At 38.7% G+C, this 19,211-nt stretch overlaps 2 protein-coding genes across 2 annotated transcripts in view; one reads left to right on the top strand and one right to left on the bottom strand.

Moving 5' to 3' along the window:
- Nucleotides 1-19,211, top strand: part of LOC139740102 (uridine phosphorylase 2-like) — a 119,451-nt gene that overhangs the window by 49,166 nt on the left and 51,074 nt on the right. Inside the window, exon 4 of the mRNA XM_071650688.1 lies at nt 16,079-16,219. Within this exon, the coding sequence (XP_071506789.1) occupies nt 16,079-16,219 (141 nt within the window). The remainder of the gene's footprint in view (nt 1-16,078; nt 16,220-19,211) is intronic.
- On the bottom strand, nt 2,892-6,337 carry LOC139740107 (splicing factor 3B subunit 1-like). The gene is made up of 2 exons (XM_071650691.1): nt 6,164-6,337; nt 2,892-3,252 (listed from the first exon to the last, which is right to left on the bottom strand). The coding sequence occupies exons 1-2, from the start codon at nt 6,335-6,337 to the stop codon at nt 3,094-3,096; spliced, it is 333 nt and encodes a 110-aa protein (XP_071506792.1). The 3' UTR covers nt 2,892-3,093.

Raw genomic sequence — 19,211 nt, 5'->3', positions numbered from 1 at the left:
TGATTAAACAGAGTACACATGGAAACAGAGTCAAAACTCCCTATGGAAGAAGAAGGTTGGGTTAAATGCATATCGACCAGGAGGGATACTTTGTACCAGGTAATTGACTTCCATGAAAAATGAGTACATAATAAAAATTAATGTACATGTGTCGCTAGTGCGATGGGGAAAATCTGGTCTTGTTCAGCTTTTAACTTGGGTGCATACTTACCTTGGACAAAATTCTCTGAGAGTAAATGCTTCCACTTTTTCTTTGTCATTTTCTTTCTAACAGTGGGAAAGTTTATGCAGTAAAGGAAAATCATACTTAAAATCTTCATTTTATCCTGCATCTTCCTAATACACAAGAAGCATACATATGAATAAGTAAATCTGTACATTCAATTAACATGTTCAAAGTAACAACTTTTTTTTTTTCAAATCGACAACAATCTGACACATCTACTAGTAACCCAAACCTAACATTTTGCTGAAGATGCTGAAGGCTGCCAATTGAGAAATCATGGCAACAAGGAGATAAAGGGAACCAAAACTTTTAAAAAGACTATCTTGCAGAAAAACACCACGAAAAGTATGCTCCAGCATCCTCACTACCCTCAGGATCAGTTTACAATTAGAGCAAACAGCTTCAGCTTCCAACCAAATGCCTCTGACTTTAATGAAGACTATTTGCCAACTTATAATGGCATGGGATGATGTCAAACTGCTGCCATGCATTTCTCTGTGAGACAATGAACTAGGTGTGGACACTGACAGCCAGCCCATATGAATATTAAATCTTCGACACCAAGATGACCTATTGAAGTATGTCTTGCCATCATTCTTTGTACATGTGGTTTGTCAAAATGGCAAGGAAAGGACAATAAATCAATGTTTTCTCTCTCCAAACTCCCTTCTCCCACAGGTGGAACAAGTACTGCTGCAAACATAAAATGACATCCTAATAAGTCTCACACATTTACAAATTTATTGTGATATTTCATATGGGACCAAACTACTTGAAATACCTTGATCACGAACAAACAATTCAAAATACCATTCAAGTATACAGTAAGGCAAACTCCAACCTCTTCTTAGAAACAGGGGGTACATCAGAGGAATGTGAAACAAAAGTAACAAAGAGGGTATCCTGTGTATATCATATCACGATGAATGGAAAATTGTAATTGGTATTGTACAGAAAGGTACGAGAGTGATGTAAGCTCAGCTGTGATGTAGAGAGATGATACTTAGTCTTCAGAACGGGATAGACCAAACACATTCGCAAACTTTCTTGTCATACAATATCACTGGTCTAGCTGTCCTTTTTTCACATCATGACACAGTGCAAAATGTACACACAACTTCAGGCCTGATGTGGTTGTACCCATATAAAGTCCATTGATCACAGTATATGATACACAAGTTGTATAAGCCATAAAGCACACCTGATGTGATCGGCTACATATATGGGTCATGCAGTGGAATAGGCATCGCAGTGTACTTCATGCATTTGAAAGCTAATCTGTAGAAAGCTAAACATTTCCCAAAGCCTTTTTTAGAAGTACAGAATTGTGTACACAGATCAAAGATGCACGACTTAGAAATCTCACATATGTACAGTGCTTCTCACACAAACACAGAAAATTGATTAGCTTAAAGTTAGCATTAATATAGAAAATAAAAGTAATAATTACTAACCTAAACTTCTATTGAATGAGTTGAAATCTGAACATAGTGATCAACCAGCCAAACTATTGATCAACCAACATAAATAATTTGGGAAATATATCATAATATGTCCAATCCATTTGCACAATGGGAGAAGCTGCGTTCCTGGCACGGTAGACTAGATATTAACTCGGGCCACACATGCGACACAGAAAATGACACAATACTGCCAAAAAATTTTGTAGGTACAACACTAGTTTGTCTGGTACTGACCAGTTCAATGTCAAAGCAAACACTATCACCATAGAGTGACCCACTGTCCACTAAACACTTGGATCAGCTGGTCATTGGACCTGACACAAAAGTGACATGCTTTGCCAAGTTCTCTTTTGAGCATGGTAGTGAATCTACAGAATTAACACTATATTGTCTACCATCACATGCCTTCTCTCTTTCTCCCCCTCCCTCCCCCCCCCCACTCTAAATCCAAACAAACAAAAATGTAAACCTAGTGAAGCACAGCTCATGCCAATCAAGACTAAAGATAAAGTGAAGTGGCTCCAATGTTTTTGCCGGTATGCCACTTTCCCCATCTTTTGTCAGAGGAAGGTTATTTTTTTTTTTTTGTACCATCAGACAAAGTATCTTGTATCGGTAATATCTGTGTGGCATTGCCTTTCCTGCAGCCAGACTTGTACTACAGTGGGTCTACCATACAGGCCTTTTCACTCATCATATCCTCTTCATACCATACATGTTCAATACCATAACATCTTATGTTACACTCCTTGCTTTAGAGTACTACAACACATTATCAACTTGTGAAGATGAAAATTCACGATATTCAACAGCAAAGACCTAAGGAGTTTTGATGTCAATTATTTACATATAGGAGACTCTAATGAAAGCAGATGTAAAACGAGGGTGATTTGGAAATCAATGTCATGTTACAGGTAAAGCAAACGCTTGACCTTGCTGCATCATGATAAGAAAAGATAGAGATTGTCTTTGTATACACTGCCATCTGAAGCCCATAAATCGAGAGTATTATGTTTACTATAGAACAAGGCTTCTCACAAAATGTGCTCATGTGTCTATTTCCACCAAAGTCACAGAACCGACACAATATCACATCGTACAAGGTTCAAGACACAATCTGCCACCCACTGAGTGTGAGTGCACAGATCAGGTTAAACTCAAGTTTACATGGGGATCAAATGAGTTGTGAAGTGTCAGGTTTGTGGGTTGGATTCTCGCAAGAACATGAAGACAAGATCTGATAAATGCTGGATACCACCTTCTTGAGATGAGCAGCTCAGACCTGGCCCCCTGAATCCTCAAATCTACTATTGCCGTTCTGCACAATGCACTGAATATCTTAATTGGAGTATTTGCCCATGAGTTTATTGAGTATGATGTATTGTTATGCCGTGCACGGTGCCATCAAAGTACGTAATCCAACTCATAGCGCAGATACTGGTTCTTCTCATCATTGGGCACCCTGGGGAATCCAGCAAGCAGTGAGTCCTGTGCCCCAATGTACAGTGTGTTGTAGATTCTCCAGTATGTGTCACGAACCTTGCGGGCTGGTTGGAATAGACCCTAGAGTTGGGGGGACACAATGTACAAAAACATTTTCAAAACATACGATCATGTGACATGCAAGAGGTTATCATATCATCAATACATGGAACCTGGAACACTAACTACAATTTATCAACTAGAAATGTCGCTATGGCGACTGGTATGCCTCCACCATAATGCATGGTTCTCCGAATAGGTCTATAGCACAATGTCTTGACAATGTGTGATGACAGCTTCACATAACTGGCAAAATATTAAAATGACAGCTTGTCACAAATGCATTGAGTGTTCACTATCCTTGAACTAGGTTTATTTGGATGAATGGCTATACTGTCTAAGAGTGCAAGTATTTGGGGATTTGAGGATTTGTACCCAACTTTTGACCCTTTTATAAGTTTAAAGAAGAAGTGAAATTTGGCACTTTCACTTGACCTTTGACCTTTTGACCCTTGGGCAAGAAACCTCCAAGAGAATCTGTATAGGGTAATATATGCATATACTAAGTTTCAAGAAAAAATCCTGTAGGCATTGCACAGATAAGAGAGAAATAATGACATTTTGATGAGTTGACCTTGACCTTTCACCCCCTGACCTTTGACCCATGACCCCTAAATTCCCTACATGATGACTGCCAGTCAGTACATGCATATATACTAAGTTCCAGAAATACCTTGAAATATTTGAGATATGGAAAAAAAGTGAAATGTTAACATGTTCACTTGACCTTTGACCCTTGACCTTTGACCTCATGACCCAAAGCCTTCTCTGGGGAATCTTTATTTGGTAGTTCATGTATACACCAAGTTTCAAGACAATACCTCCAGGCATTGCATAGATATACATAGGGGAAATAGTGAAATTTTGAGCATTTGACCTTGACCTTTTGACCTTTCACCTTGAGCCTGTGCATGCCAAGTTTCATTAGGATACCTCTAACAGTTTTTTAGATACGCTGTCCACAAAATTGATTAAGGACGGAAGGACAACCCGAAAACATAATGCCTCCGGCGACACTTCGTGGCGGAGGCATAAAAACCTATCATCTAGAACACTTTTTTCGTAGAACACAAATAGTACGAGAATTTGGGGATATCCATAATTGCACAAATTCCTGTTGTCTTGTATTTCACTACTTATTTATTTTTGTAATTGTTCATTTACCTAACATCACTCTCAATCCCAAAATTGAGGCAATCTTAGGACTGTCACTTTTCATCTGTTTTATCTTATTTTGACCTACTTTACAGCTGGGGCTAAGGGAGCAGAATGGTGTTGGTAGATACAGATTGAGCAAATCAATTATTATTATTATTATTTATTATTATTATTTATTCGGCATTTGCAAAACAATACAAGTGATAACAGAGAAACAGAATAAACAAACAAAACACAAGAAAACAAAGTGTCAGGCTTTCCCTGTTGAGCTTCCCGAAGGAGCCGGGTTGGAAAAAAGCAATCAAAATCACTATGACCCTTGGGCCTCTCCAACCAACTTAAGGAAGCACATCAGGGAACTGTTGAACATAAAAGAAAAGAAATAATACAATTTTGAATTAAGCGTGTACACCAAGGGATTTTTTCTTCATACAAGCAAAAAATATAATTGTGGCAAATGGGTATTCCTTCCACCCCCCCCCCCCGGAAAAAGAAAAGAAAAAAAATCCAGTATACAATAAAAAAAATGTTATCAGAGTACATCTCAACAACAAATATCCCCTCTAACTGCACTGCAGTGTATGAAGCCAGCAAGTATCATCAACATCCCCCAAACCATCTTCAATACACTGTAAATATAAAAATAATTTCAAAACTTTAACTTCATCATTACCCTGAGACTACATAACCCAGCACTTTCTTTAAAATTCCCTTGTGTGGTATTACATACACCACTGTGCAATATACATTATATATCAGACGCCAAAAGTCATAAATACAGTAATATCAAATAATGCAAGGCATGATTTAAGGCATAAACATCCCCCCAGAAAAAAAACTATAAAATTACTAATCAGTTCATGTATTATGTCTTACACAAAAAATCTGAAACCCACATACAAAGATATAACTGGGTCGCAAACAAAACTGAATATCAATCAATATTCTGTGTTTTATGGCAACCAAGAGCAATCATGATAAGAAAAACAGCAAAAAAAAAAAAAGAAAGAAATCACAATTATCAGGTAAAATCAATCATAATCTTCCTTTAGACATGTCCTGCATCTTCCAGGGATTGAAATTAGCTGAGTTACAATATACTGATGACACAGAAACCTGAAAAAAGTCGGTAAAATCCTCTCCAAATGAGAGCAGAAATCAGGGCACCAGGGCACCCGACCTGAGATAACACACTCATACAGTTTAACTTAACAAATTTGTGTATTTCAAACAACGTCAAAGTACAGAGACTCTCATACACATGTACATTGTATGTTTATCATGCCTGTGGTTATCAATACACTACATTAAAATGAACCTTTCAGTTGTTGAAGGAAAGATGAGAGAGAATCAATGACTGCCGAGTCCCTTACTGAGTCAGGTAATTTGTTCCAGAGTCTGGGAAACCTACGGGTGGGGGACAGGAAGAGTACTTGGGTTCTAGACGGGTGGTGAGTGAATGTAAGAAGGTATGGGTGCCGGGTATTTATCTGAACAGTGTTGGATATAGCTTCACATTTAATAACCCCTGAAAGGCATTTTATCAAGCCTGCTTAAACTTATACACCTAAATGTGAGTTTAAAATTGACAATGGCTTTTTGTTAACCCCATGTGAAGGGATTACGTCTAACAGTACACATTGCCACGTGTCAACAGAGGTATGGCGGAAGTCATACATCATCCCAAAACATTCTAAGATTTTCTGGTAGGACATTTCAACAGCGCTACACAGGAGGGGAAGAGAACCTACAGACTGGGAATGAATGAGCTCACCTGTAGAGTGTACTGCAACATCTTGATGGAGCCCACCCCGACCCTCAGGCCTTCGATGGCCTCCATGACAGCCTGGATGACGTGGGGAGACGTCTCAAACACGTTGGGCCACACAAAGTTCAGCAGGTGGATCAGGGCGTCCTTGCAGCCGAAGCCAAACACACCCAGCGCCATGTGCTTGATGGCTGCACACGCCGTCTGACGGTGAACCAGATCCCTGATTGATGGAGAGGAATTTCATGGATAAGATCTTTTTATTTTTATTTTTTTTTGCGTATAACATCACATATCACATCTCTCGATTCACTGCTGCAGTATTTTATTTCAGACATGTCTACCTTGTAAACAACGCTGAATTATTCGAGGGTTGAAAATGCATTTTTAATTTTCTTTGGTGGAAAAACTGGATTTCTACCTTTCCTGTAATAGATTTGCATAGTAAACAAATTAGAAATATAAGTATCTACTTTATAAGTATCTAAACTAGCTTCATAGAAATTGATTTGTATATTGCCGGTACAGCAAAATTAGTCGCAGGAGAGATGGGAACAGTTTGACACCCAGCTTTTTCTCCGGGCCACGACGCAGCCCGAACGCCACAGTAAACCCACGGGAAGAGAGGTGACAGATTTCACGATAAGGCCGTAATTTTTCCCCAGAAACTGATGGTTATTTCTGTCTAAAGTTAGGTGTGTGGAGGCCTTTTAAGGCTAAAGGGTGTTAAAAACCCTATTCAACAAGAAGCCACAAAAAATGTCATACATGGGACTGAGCTTAACTGTAAGTGCGGTTACCAGTACTGTAACTGTTAGACTCTTAGAGTCTACTACTACTACTAGTCGGTGAAGATCTAAGTCTACGGTCGGTATTTTAAATGAAAACCCTGAAATTTAAATAAACAGATTAGACGTATTTCTTTGGCTTACCACTCGACTGATCTCCGTGCACTTTCTTTGGTTAAGGCGAGGTAGTAGCTCTAGCGAGTGAGCTCAGTTCCCTCGAGCAGAGCAGAGCCCTTGCCCTTGGTCCTGGCGATTGCGCAGCCTTGGTGTATTGGGTACCGCATACAGTGAAACCCCGTTATAACGAGTTCGGTTATAACGAGGAACCGCTTATAACGAGGTGATCGCGTCGGTCCCGTTTTCCTTTGCGTGTAAACGAATCGGTTATGACGAGTTCAGTTATAACGAGATTCCAGTTATAACGAGGACAATTTCGATAAATCATGATAAAGAAAAACATAAGCAATTTGATCGGATATAACGAGGTCCCTTTTCTTGACTAAATTGCCGCTTTCAAACACGCGACAAACGAAACATTGAAAGCCGAATTCACGCTATCCACGTCTTTTCCCGTTTTGCAGAAAACTGTTCTTCTGTGTTTTCTTCTAAATCACGCGATAAGACACAAGAATGCCTTCCGATGTTTCTACTAAATTATTAAATATAATCATTCGATTTTCTTTTTCGCGTGAAACGCGTGTGTGATATTAGGGCAGACCACAGCGCAATGAGAAAAAAAATGGATAACGCAATCAAAAACTTTTCATGTAGCGACACTTGTGGCCAAAAATGGACAATTGGAATGCGTGTGAAACTCATCATTATATCCTTTCCAATTTTAGTTCCGACTTCCAGTTCTTTTGCTGGTTAGCAAATATGAGTTTGGATGATTAAAGCCGAAATATTGAAATCATCGCGATCCCGCCAGGTGACAGTAGCATTAAAATAGTTGAATAACGCATGTTTACCTACTTAATCGGTGATCTGAAAAAGAAACAAACGCATTTATTAGTTTGAATAGATCTGGATTTGTTCATTATCATTTAACAAATGACAATTTGAATATGAGTGTGCATGATTAAAGCAGAAATAATTAGTGAAATCATCGCGATTCCGCCTGGTGACAGTAGCGTAAAAATAGTTAAATAACGCATGTTAACCTACTTTATCGGTGTTCAGATAAAGAAACAAACGCATTTATTAGTTTGAGTAGATCTGGACTTGTTCATTATCATTTAACAAATGATGATTTAAATATGAGAGTGTATGATTAAAGCCGAAATAATTGATAAAATCATCTTGATTTCGCCGGGTGACAGTATTTTATAGCGTAAAAATAGTTGAATAACGCATGTTAACGTACTTAATCGGTGTTCGAAAAAGAAACAAACGCATTCAACAGTTCAAGAACGGATGTACAAAACGCGAAGAGATTTTCGGAAGAAAATAACGCATTTTCAATCCCTTCAGGCGCAACGATCATACATTGTATGAAATCACAGCCGAAATGATTCATGAAATTATCGAATTCCCGCTTCGCATTTTCGGAAGAAAATAAAGAACGCATTTTCAATCCCTTCGGGCGCAACAATCATACATTGTATAAAATTACAGCCAAAATGATTCATGAAATTATCGAATTCCCGCTGGGCACCAACAGCGTAAGATACCTCGCAAGTTACGGTAAACAACTAATGCCTGTATTTTACTCTGAAATCATCGCGATCTCGAAAGGTGACAGTAGCGTAAAAAGTTGAATGACGCATGTTAACCTAAATCAGAAAAAGAAACAAACGCATTTATTAGTTTGAATAGATCTGGGTTTGTTCATTATCACAATTTTAGCACTGCATTTCACAATGAAGATTTTTCTTTCTTTCAGAATGGTCTACCAGGTACAGATTTGCGTGAAAGGATGACAACCTTCCACATTCAATCCTGTCGCATATTTTTCAAGAGCGGTTGTACAAAACCCGAAGAGATTTTTCGGAAGAAAATAAAGAACGCATTTTTAATCCATTCGGGCGCAATGATCATACATTATACAAGATTACAGCCGAAATCACTCATGAAATCATCGCATTCCCGCTGAGCACCAACAGCGTAAAAATACCTCGCAAGTTACGGTAAACAACGTTTGTAGTTACTCTATTTGCGCTGGTGTTTATAAAAAACTTAACAAACAAGAATTACAATAAAGAATTAACTCATTTCAGCCCCTATTTCTTCGTCTAATTCACAAATAATTTCCCTTTATTCTCTCCATAATAATGACCCATAATTGTGTAATAACAATGCAAAGGATGTTCTTAAGTTTCATTGATGGGTATATGATGTCGTGCTTATGTTTTCCTCTGTTTTTGATGCGTACGGTTATAACGAGGTACCGGTTATAATGAGGTAATATCGCCGGTCCCATGGACCTCGTTATAACGGGATTTCACTGTACTGGTATCTAGCTAGTAGTAGTAGAGCAGAAAGCAGCGCCATCTCGTGCCCATTGGAGAAGATGAATATATGTTGTCAAAGACGAATGATTTTTGAGAGATGAACGTATATGAAAGACGAACAAACCTGAGGTGGAATAAATGCATGAATAAGAGTCGCACAGAGTCGCACAGATCAAGGGCTCTGGAGTCGCACAGATACGAGCGCCATCTCGTGCCATTTTAAACAGGCGAACAAAAAGACATCTAATGAAAAAAGAGGAATATAATTTGAGAGATTAATAAATTGAAAAGATAAATAAAAAAGATGAATATAAGAAAAAGATGAATAAAATTAAAAGATGAATATAATTATGAAAAGATGAATAAATGAAAAAGATGAATATAAATGAAAATAAAAATATTGAAAAAATAAATGAATTAAAAGACAAAAATATTGAAAAGATGAATATATTCCATAGATGAATACATTAGAAAGATGAATAAATAAAAAAGATGAATATAGTGATAAGATGAACATAAACAATGATGAATAAATTCAAAGACGAACATATAGAAAAGATGGATATCTTAGAATGACAACGTTAGTAGAAGATAAATATATGTGTTGAAGATGAATAGACTACATTCAAAAGATGAATATATTTCTTCAGAGATGAATGTAAACAATTTCAAAAGATGAATGTATTTCTTCAGAGATGAATATATTTCCTCAGAGATGAATATAAATGCAAATGATGAATATATTCCCCTTTGGCTTGCCATAGTAAGATAACTCCCTCAGCTTTTGAGCTTTTGACTCGAAAACTTTGTGACGGCTATGATATATAGTTGTGCAAACTTCATTTTTTTGTTAATGTCAAACATTGTGTTCCCATGTTAATTGAATTTTGTATGAAAATCATAGGAATTGCTGATATATCTTACTCGGGTTTTGAGCACTTGACTTGAGATATGGCACAATTGACTCTCAGTGAGCAAAATATACATTTATTCAATGTTGAACAATACCGGGGTTATAATTTTTTTTCAATGAAAAGCATACAAAGTAATTGCTGGTTGAGATAACTCCTTCAGTGTTATGTGGGGGTATCAATCACATTGAGTGATAGTTTTAAATTAGTTTATTGTTATACCCTCGCATTCAGAAAGTATATGGGGGGATAAGGAATCAGCGTGTGGTCAGTAGGGCTGTCGGAAGGAAGGGCTTTCGATTGCAAATCTTGCATCGCGAACTCCTTCAAGCAATTCAAGGGTACATGATGACATGGACGTGTAGATGTGCAAGACATGTTTTTGTGTTTGTACCCATCAAGGCATTGCCATGGTAACTGCATATTTTCTTGAAAATCTTCTGGAGTGAACTATTTCCACAGTTTTAAAGCAATTGAAATCAAATATGGTGGACATTATGGCAATGAGGTATAGATGTGGAAACCTGATTTCTATGTTTACCAGACAAAGCATTGCCATGGTAACCACAGTTTTACCAAAACCTTGTGACATTTGGGGATTTCTTCATAAACTTAGGATGTACATTAATAAAGAGCACAGCAGACCTGATCAAACTCACAAGATACCCACAAGATACTACAAACACACACACAAACAGAACCTTTCTCAGCGATAGAAAGAGTTTGTTGTGTAGAACGTGCGATTGTTGATTCTTTGATTGTTGAAGCTGGAAATATTTTAAACTTAAATCGGCCTTCTTTTTTTTTTCTTTTGAGATGTGCTCCTCTGAAACTGGAATATATGTTCTAGAAGAGCCAGCCTCATCAGGCTCAGCTGGACCAGCCTGCAGGGCATACTGTGGCATTGCTAGTAGCAGAACCAGGCTCAGTGATAGAAAAAAGTTTGCAACTGATTGACAAATTGCCCTACATAGATGTTAAGCCCCCGTTCCACTATCACGATTTGGACCCCGATCTGTCCCGATCTAGCAGATCGGGAGAGAGCGGCAAAAGCGTGCGGGGATTGGAAGCATCGTAGCAGCAGCGTGTGGAGGTCGGGGTTGGAGCGGGCATTTTTTCAGATCGGGAAGAAATTTTGAACCGGTTCAAAATTTCTTCCCGATCTCCCCGATCAAAATTGACATATTTTCAATTGTACGGCAAGCGGGAAGAGCGTAGTGACAGCGTAAACGCAGCGGGGAGAGCGTAGTGACGGCGTAAACGCAGCGGGATGAGCGTAACAAGGTCTGAGCGTAGTAACATCGGCACAAGAACGGGAAGTAATTTTAGCTGTAATTTTCAAAGAAGGAGAAGAGATGAAGAAAAAGAAGAGAAGAAAGCAGCGAAGCAGGTACCCAAAAGGCGAAGAAAGAGAGACTTCACGTGATGCTGAAAGAGGAGGAAGAGGACATAGCAGAATTTTGAAGAATATGAAATCATCTACAACTGGAGGAAGACGGACTATAAAAGCAAGGACATCAAGAAAAAGCCTTGGAAAAATCAGCACGTCTTTGTGTATTCAATGCATTGCTGCAAAAGAACCGTGAGTTGAGGAGCCTCTTCGAGGTCCACAGTATATTTCTTCGGTTCTGCATGCTAATGAGTTGACTGACTGCAGACCGACAGTCGAATCGGGGTACATCGGGGCACATTGGGCACTTTTCAGCTCTCTGAACGGGGTAACAGCGTAATAATATCGTATAGATCGTTCAGAGCGTAGATACAGCGTGCATCGATCGGATAACAACGGCAACATCGCACTGACAGCGTAGCTACATCGTTCTAAAGCGTACCGGCAGCGGCAGAGATCGTAATGTCTCATTCCCGATCATCGTAGTAAGAGCGTAGCAAGCATTTGGTAGTCGTAACTGCAGCGTACTTAGAGCGTTCTAACATCGTACTGTGTCCAGATCGGCTCAGGTTTTACCCGATCCTTCCCGACCTGAGAAAATTGTCAAATCGTAGCGAGAACGGCATAGTGGAACGGGGGCTTACATAAGCACTGAATTGATCAGTGTTTCATGAATTTGAAGAAAAAAGTTTGTTGTTTTGTTGTGCAGAACGTGCAGTTGTTGGTGCTTTGCTTGTTGAAACTGAAAATACCTTAGATCGACAAGGGAAACCCATCTTCCTCTTCATGGCCACAGATTTATCAATACATTCATCTTTGAAATGTTCTGAGCATACCAAAGAATGTTTGGTAAGATTAAAATCAGACCCACTGTGGCACTCTGCACGAAATGAACGTGGCCACACATCAAGCTGCAGTGTCATTGGAAAAGCAGTCAGCCAAAACACACAAGTCTGAATTGTTCTCCTCGTTCTTAGTTTATTCACCAACAACATAATTATGAAACTGGCAAGATGGTACCTTTCCAAAACTACAATTTCCTAAACCTACTGTAGAAATCGGAACACATCACACTTAAACTGCATAGAATTGCTTAAACTATTTCTCCAAGCAACATCGTTCATGTGCGATATTGGATGGATAGCTGTACACATTTAGCTCGGTTGATGCATGCAAGCTGTGCTGTTTCCTAGTTTTGATGTCTGCATATCATCTTGTCATAAATTAGGTTGGAAACATTTTGGCGAGGAAGCGCTCTCAAACTGCTATGTTTTTTCATCATAACTGCATATATGTAGTGGAAGGGTTTATAGTGACCTCGTCTACAGCCACTCTGTCTATTTTCCAATTGGTCTACTGGCAAATCGTCTATTACTGATTCGTCTAATACCCATTTGGTCTACAACTTGTTTTGTCTGGTACACATATTGTCTAATAGTCACTTTGCCCACTACCCGTACTGTCTAATACCCAACTCGTCTAAGGAGCATTTCGTCTACTGAGCAATTGATCTAATAGCCAAGTTGTCTATACTCACGATGTCTACTTGTCATGTCGTCTAATATCCATTTCGCCTACTGCCACTTTGTCTACTCCCACCTCGTCTACAAATCATCTCGTCTACATTCACTTTGTCTAGTTATCATATCGTCCATCCCTTAGTTCGTCTATACCCAACATGGTCTATACCCATCTGGTCTACACCCAACTCGTCTATACACCACACTCGTCTATACACCACACTGTGACATTATTCTTTTTATAAAAAGTCATAATTAGAACAAAAAATTTAAACCAATTGGGGCACCAAGAGTGTTCAACCTATTTCAATGGGAAAGGAAACTAGATGAAGTAGACTTAAAGGGATGGTACAGTATTGGTGGAGATGAGAATTGGGCTTTTAACTTTTTGCGAGATACCAAGAAAACGCTTATGATATAGTACACAGCATACCATTTTAAGAGGAATTCAAAATTTATTTGATGAAAATCGGGTTTCGAATGACTGAAACATCCAAAAACAAAGTAAAACAAAGAGATCGTAATAAAGTGTGGGTCCCACACTTTATTAGAAGCGCTCTTTTTTGGATATCTCAGCTATTTCAAAACCAATTTTCATCAAATAAATGTTGAATTCCTCATAGAATTACATGCTATTTCATATTTCATAAGAGATTTGTCATTATCTCACCAAAAACTGTTAGAAACCTGAAATTAGGTCTCAACCAAAACTGTACATCCCTTTAAGTAAGGAGTTTGGAGTAGACAAAAAAAAAAACCTATATAACAAGTAGACCAGTTGGGAGTAGACCAGTTGGGAGTAGACCAGTTGGGAGTAGACCAGTTGGGTGTAGACCAGTTGGGAGTAGACCAGTTGGGAGTAGACCAGTTTGGAGTAGACCAGTTGGGAGTAGACTAACTGGTTATTAGACTAATTGTCCCCGCCGAACGAGTTCGAGCAGGGGACTATGAAACGGGCTCCGTACGTGTGTGTGTCTGTGCGCGCGTGCGTCCGTGCGTCCGTCCGTGTGTGCGTCCGTGTGTGATCAAAATGTTCAATTTGCTACTTCTCTGTCATTTATGAGCCAATTTTGATTCTGTTTGCTTTATATGATAGCACTACATGGGAGCTTTGAAACTTCTACACAGACTTTCAGTCGTGACCTTTGACCTTGACCTTTGACCTATATTGTACATTTTGCTACAAAATGCTACTCCTTCGCCATTTCTAACCCGATTTCGATTCCATTTGCTTTATGTGATGGCACTAGGTGAGGGCTTCAAAACTTCTACACAGAATTTTGACCTTTGACTTCTTTGACCTTTGACCTTGATTTTTTACCTATATTGTACATTTTGCTACAAAATGCTACTCCGAGACGAGTTGGTAGTAGATGAAGCGAGTTTAGACAAGATGGCATTAGACTAGGTGAACAGTGGACAGTGTGGTTGTAGACGAGGTGCCAGTTTACCAGTGGAAGATGAATGTGTTATACTACAGGGTGAGAGTTTATCTTTTAAAAAAATTGAAACAGTTTGAAATTTCATTTATACTTACAATCCCTTTTTAAATACAGTATTCATCGCATAATCGGGACAGGTTGGGAGTAGCAAACACGGCCCCTTTAAGCGAGGTGCCCGATTTCGCGATGAGTACTCACCATACACTAACGGCATACGACATGTACATGTAGTGCACACACACACACACACACACATGCATACTGACGTACTGTACATGTTCATGAATACACAACACGCTACCCCTCGGCGCGACCCTCCAGCTCTCCCTGCATTCTCGCAATGATGTAGAGTAATCGCAACCGGGTTCGATTCTTCTGTCAAACACGCGTGTACACGTAATCAATGTCAACTCATAGTCTAGATTCATAAAACGTTACGTATTCGCACATACATTGAACCCTTCTCATCTTTCACGCTCTCCCTCCCACTCTCTCCCCCATTTCACTGAATAAATAACTGTTCATAGCCCATTTCAATCACGTAACTTTTGCCCAGTCACAACTGAGGAAGATTGTGACGTACACACAGATCACAGTGTACAGCTGTATTGAAAGTTGAAACCAAAGACAGTAGATAACAAGATACGAAGGCGCGCGATAACAATGGACTTTGCCCTCAGAGTGTATGACTGAGATTAAACAACGCACACAGCCTGGGCTGTATGAGCGAGGCATGTTTTTTATTGGATGTGAGTCGAGTAGGAATTGCAAGCGAGCACATGGCTTTGCTTATGTAGGGGAGAAGAATGTTTGCGAAGGCATGTGCTTTGCAATGGCATGGATACTTATACACGGCGCTTTCGTGGCTATGCATGTACATGTACTGGATGGACGGAGGTCAAAACACACCAATCCGAAGCTTGCTTTGTAAGTTTGTTGTAAACGACAACTGATACGGAATCTTTGAAATATTGTTGTGGTATTTTGGTAGATTTTTTGTGTAAAATATTAACAAAATCAAAGATCGCTTGAAGGAAAATTGTCCCGTTTATCAGAGGTCCCCGCCCGATTATCCAGTGAAAATAACGTGCGTTGGAAATGTTTCTGGGAAGCGTATATCATTTAAGCGAGGATCCCGATTATCAGATGCCTGATTATGCGATGAATACTGTACTGTGAAAGTAGTTTGCTCCACAAGGTTTTGGGAAAATTGTGGTTACTGTGACAATGCTTTTCTCTAACACACACACACACAAAAAAAAAAAACATGTCTTGCGCATTTACACCTCAATGTCATCATGTACCCTAAGTTTCATTGGAATTGCTTCAAAACTGGAGAAGGAGCTCACGATGCAAGATTTTCAATGGACCTGACCTATTAACAATGTTTTATACAAGTCTTTATTTTGTTTCTTAATAGTTTATCTGCATGGGTGGAACCCCAAGCCGGATGAAAAGGTTTTCAGAGTTTGTAGCTGAACAGCTGAAAGTGGAGTGGAAGGACTATACCAGAGGGGAAAGATACTGCATCTTCAAGTCAGGTTGTGTTCTTTGTGTCAATGTAAGTGACCTCCACCTTGCATTTTACATAACTTTATTCTTGTATTGTACTTCACTGATAATGAAAGGGGTGATATAGTTTTGGTCGAGATGGGGCTTCAAGTATTCATCTCTTTTTGTGAGATAAAGAGGAACCTCTTATGAAATATGAAAGAGCATGTAATTCTAAGAGGAGTTCAAAGTTTATTTGATGAAAATTGGTTTTGAAATGGCTGAGATATCCAAAACTAAGTAGAACAAAGAGATCTTAATAAAAGGTGGGTCCCACCTTTTCTGGCAAGAACATTGCTTTGTTTTACTTTGTTTGGGATATATCTGCCATTTCAAAATCAATTTTCATGAAATAAACTTTGAATTCTTCTTAAAATTGTATGTTCTGTAACATTTCATTAGTGGTTTCTTAGTATCTCGCAAAAAGGTATGTGCAAAAGCTCAATCCTCATCTCAACTAATACAGTACTATCCCTTTAAAAGAGGACTGTACTGACATTTTGTAGTAGTCTAATAATTCCTATCTACATTTTTTTTTTTAAGAGAGGATTTTTAAACCCAGGATAAAACTAATGAGGGAGAAAGGCTTGCTGTAACATCATGTGTATGTAGAACTTATCTGGATTGTTGCTTGGCAGAAGAAGAGCCTAGAAAGATGAGAATTGAGGAGGGAAGCGACATTATGGGGGTTGTAAGGAGGGCAAAAAGCAAAGAGTGGGGGACAGTAATGAGCTGGAACTTGAAGTTGCACTAGTGCAGACGGGAGAAAAGGGAACAGAGAGAGTGGTAAGGAAGAATAAAGTGAGAATCAAGTGAGATGTTTGGACATTGTTAGGAGGAGAAAGATAAAATAGAAGGGAAGAGGAAGAGGGAGGAGTTGAAGGTTGGAAAATCATGGAGACAGGAGAGAGAAGTGAAGATTCATGAAACCACGAGAAGAACGAAGTCGGTGAACGATGTGGACTATGGAACGTGGAATCAAATGGAGAAAGGATGAATAATCCCAAAGGAAAGGTAAGTCAAGGAGAGATGGGACTATAGGTAGAGAGAAGGAAGGGGGGGGGAGAGAAAACAAAAAAGAAAAAGAGGAATGAAAGCTTAGAAAGTAAAATGGAATGATAACAATGGAAGTGATAGATTACTAAATTTCCTAGAAAAGAATAAAATTTTATGAGCATCAATATGGCTTCAGAAAAAAGTATAGTACAACAAAGCTTTCCTTGATCAACTTGACTTATGATGATATTCAGTCTGAATATAGATAAAGGAATGGTCACTATAGTAATTTTTATACCCCCACCCACACATAGTGTGTATGGGGGTATAATCACTTGGATGGCGGGTGGTCGGTCGGGCGGTCGGTCCGTTGCAAAAAAATTGTGGATGGAACTACTCTCTCATTTTTTGAGCAATTGACCCAAAATTTGGCATGTGAGACCGCTATCAAAGGTAGATGTGCAAGACACCTTTTTTGTTAGTATTGCATAATGCGTTGTCATGGTAACGGCATATTTTCATAAATACTTGTGGATCGAACTACTCTTTCATTTTTTGAGCAAAAAACCCCAAATTTGGCATGTGTGACTGCTATCAAATGAAGATGTGCAAGACACCTTTTTCGTAAGTATTGCATCATGCGTTGCCATGGCAACGACAAATTTTAAAAAATCTTGCAAAAAGTTGTGGATCAAACTACTCTCTCATTTTCTGAGCAATTAACCCCAGATTTGGCATGTGTGACTGCTATCAAAGGTAGATGTGCAAGACACCTTTTTGATTAGTATCGCGTAATGCGTTGCCATGGCAACGGCATATGTTAAAAAGCATTTGCAAAAAGAACTTTGTGAATCAAACTACTCTCATTTTTTGAACAATTAATTTGAAATTTGGCATGTGTAACCACTATCAAAGGAAGATGTGCAAGACACCTTTTTCGTTAGTATTGCATCATGCGTTGCCATGGCAACGGCAAGTTTGAAAACTTGCAAAATATTCTGGATCAAACTACTCTCATTTTTTGAGGAATTGACCCCAAATTTGGCATGTGGGACCACTTTCAAATAAAGATGTGTATGACACCTTTTTCGTGAGTATTGCATAATGCGTTGCCATGGCAACGGCAAATTTTTAAGAAATCTTACAAAATTTTTTTGAGCACTTGGCATGAAATTTGGTACATGTGACCGCTATAGTACGTAGATGTGTAAACTTAATCTTTTGTCATTCTTAAACAATGCGTTGCCATGGTAACAGCATTTTTTCACTAAAAAGCATATAGAAATGTGGATTCAGCTTACTCCCTCAGACTTTTAGCATTTTGTTTGAATTTTGGCACATGTGACCACTATGGTAGGTAGATGTGCAAACTTAATCTTTCATCATTGTTGAACAATGGTTTGCCATTGCAACAGCATTTTTTCACTAAGAAGAATACAAAAATATTGTGGATTCAGTTAACTCCCTCAGTCTTTGAGCATATGGCTTGAAATTTGGCACATGTGACGGCTATGATACGTAGATGTGCAAACTTAATCTTTTGTCATTGTTGAGCAATGTGTTGCCATGGTAACAGCATATTTTGTTTGAAAATCATACAAAAATACTGTGGATTCAGTTAACTCCCTCAGTCTTTGAGCATTTGGCTTGAAATTTGGCACATGTGACCGTTTTAGTACGAAGATGTGCAAACTTCATCTTTCATCATTGTTGAACAATGTGTTGCCATGGTAACAGTATATTTTGAATGAAAATCATACAAAAATTGTAGTTCTGCTAACTCTTTCAGTTTTTGAGCATTTGGTTTCAAATTTGGCACATGGGATAACTGTATAACCTAGATGTGCAAAATTTATCTTTTGTCATTGTTGAAAAATGTGTTGCCATGGTAACAGCATATTCTGAATGAAAATCATGCGATAATATGAATTCAGCTGACTCCCTCAGCTTTTGAGCATTTGACTTGAAATTTGGCACATGTGACAGCTGTGATATGTAGTTGTGCA

The sequence above is a fragment of the Diadema antillarum genome, unplaced genomic scaffold (genome assembly GCF_040938485.1).
Source record: "Diadema antillarum isolate AM-2024a unplaced genomic scaffold, OU_Dant_1.0 seq00000835_RagTag, whole genome shotgun sequence".
NCBI lineage: Eukaryota > Metazoa > Echinodermata > Echinoidea > Diadematoida > Diadematidae > Diadema > Diadema antillarum.
This window is presented reverse-complemented; position numbering and strand designations above follow the sequence as displayed.

What these genes read in the sequence shown, in the direction of transcription:
- LOC139740107 (XM_071650691.1), bottom strand. Translation starts at nt 6,337, where the DNA reads ATGGCGCTGGGTGTGTTTGGCTTCGGCTGCAAGGACGCCCTGATCCAC. An exon ending in TGTTGCAGTACACTCTACAG is followed by an intron (nt 3,253 to 6,163) that starts GTGAGCTCATTC and finishes CCCCAACTCTAG; the next exon opens with GGTCTATTCCAACCAGCCCG.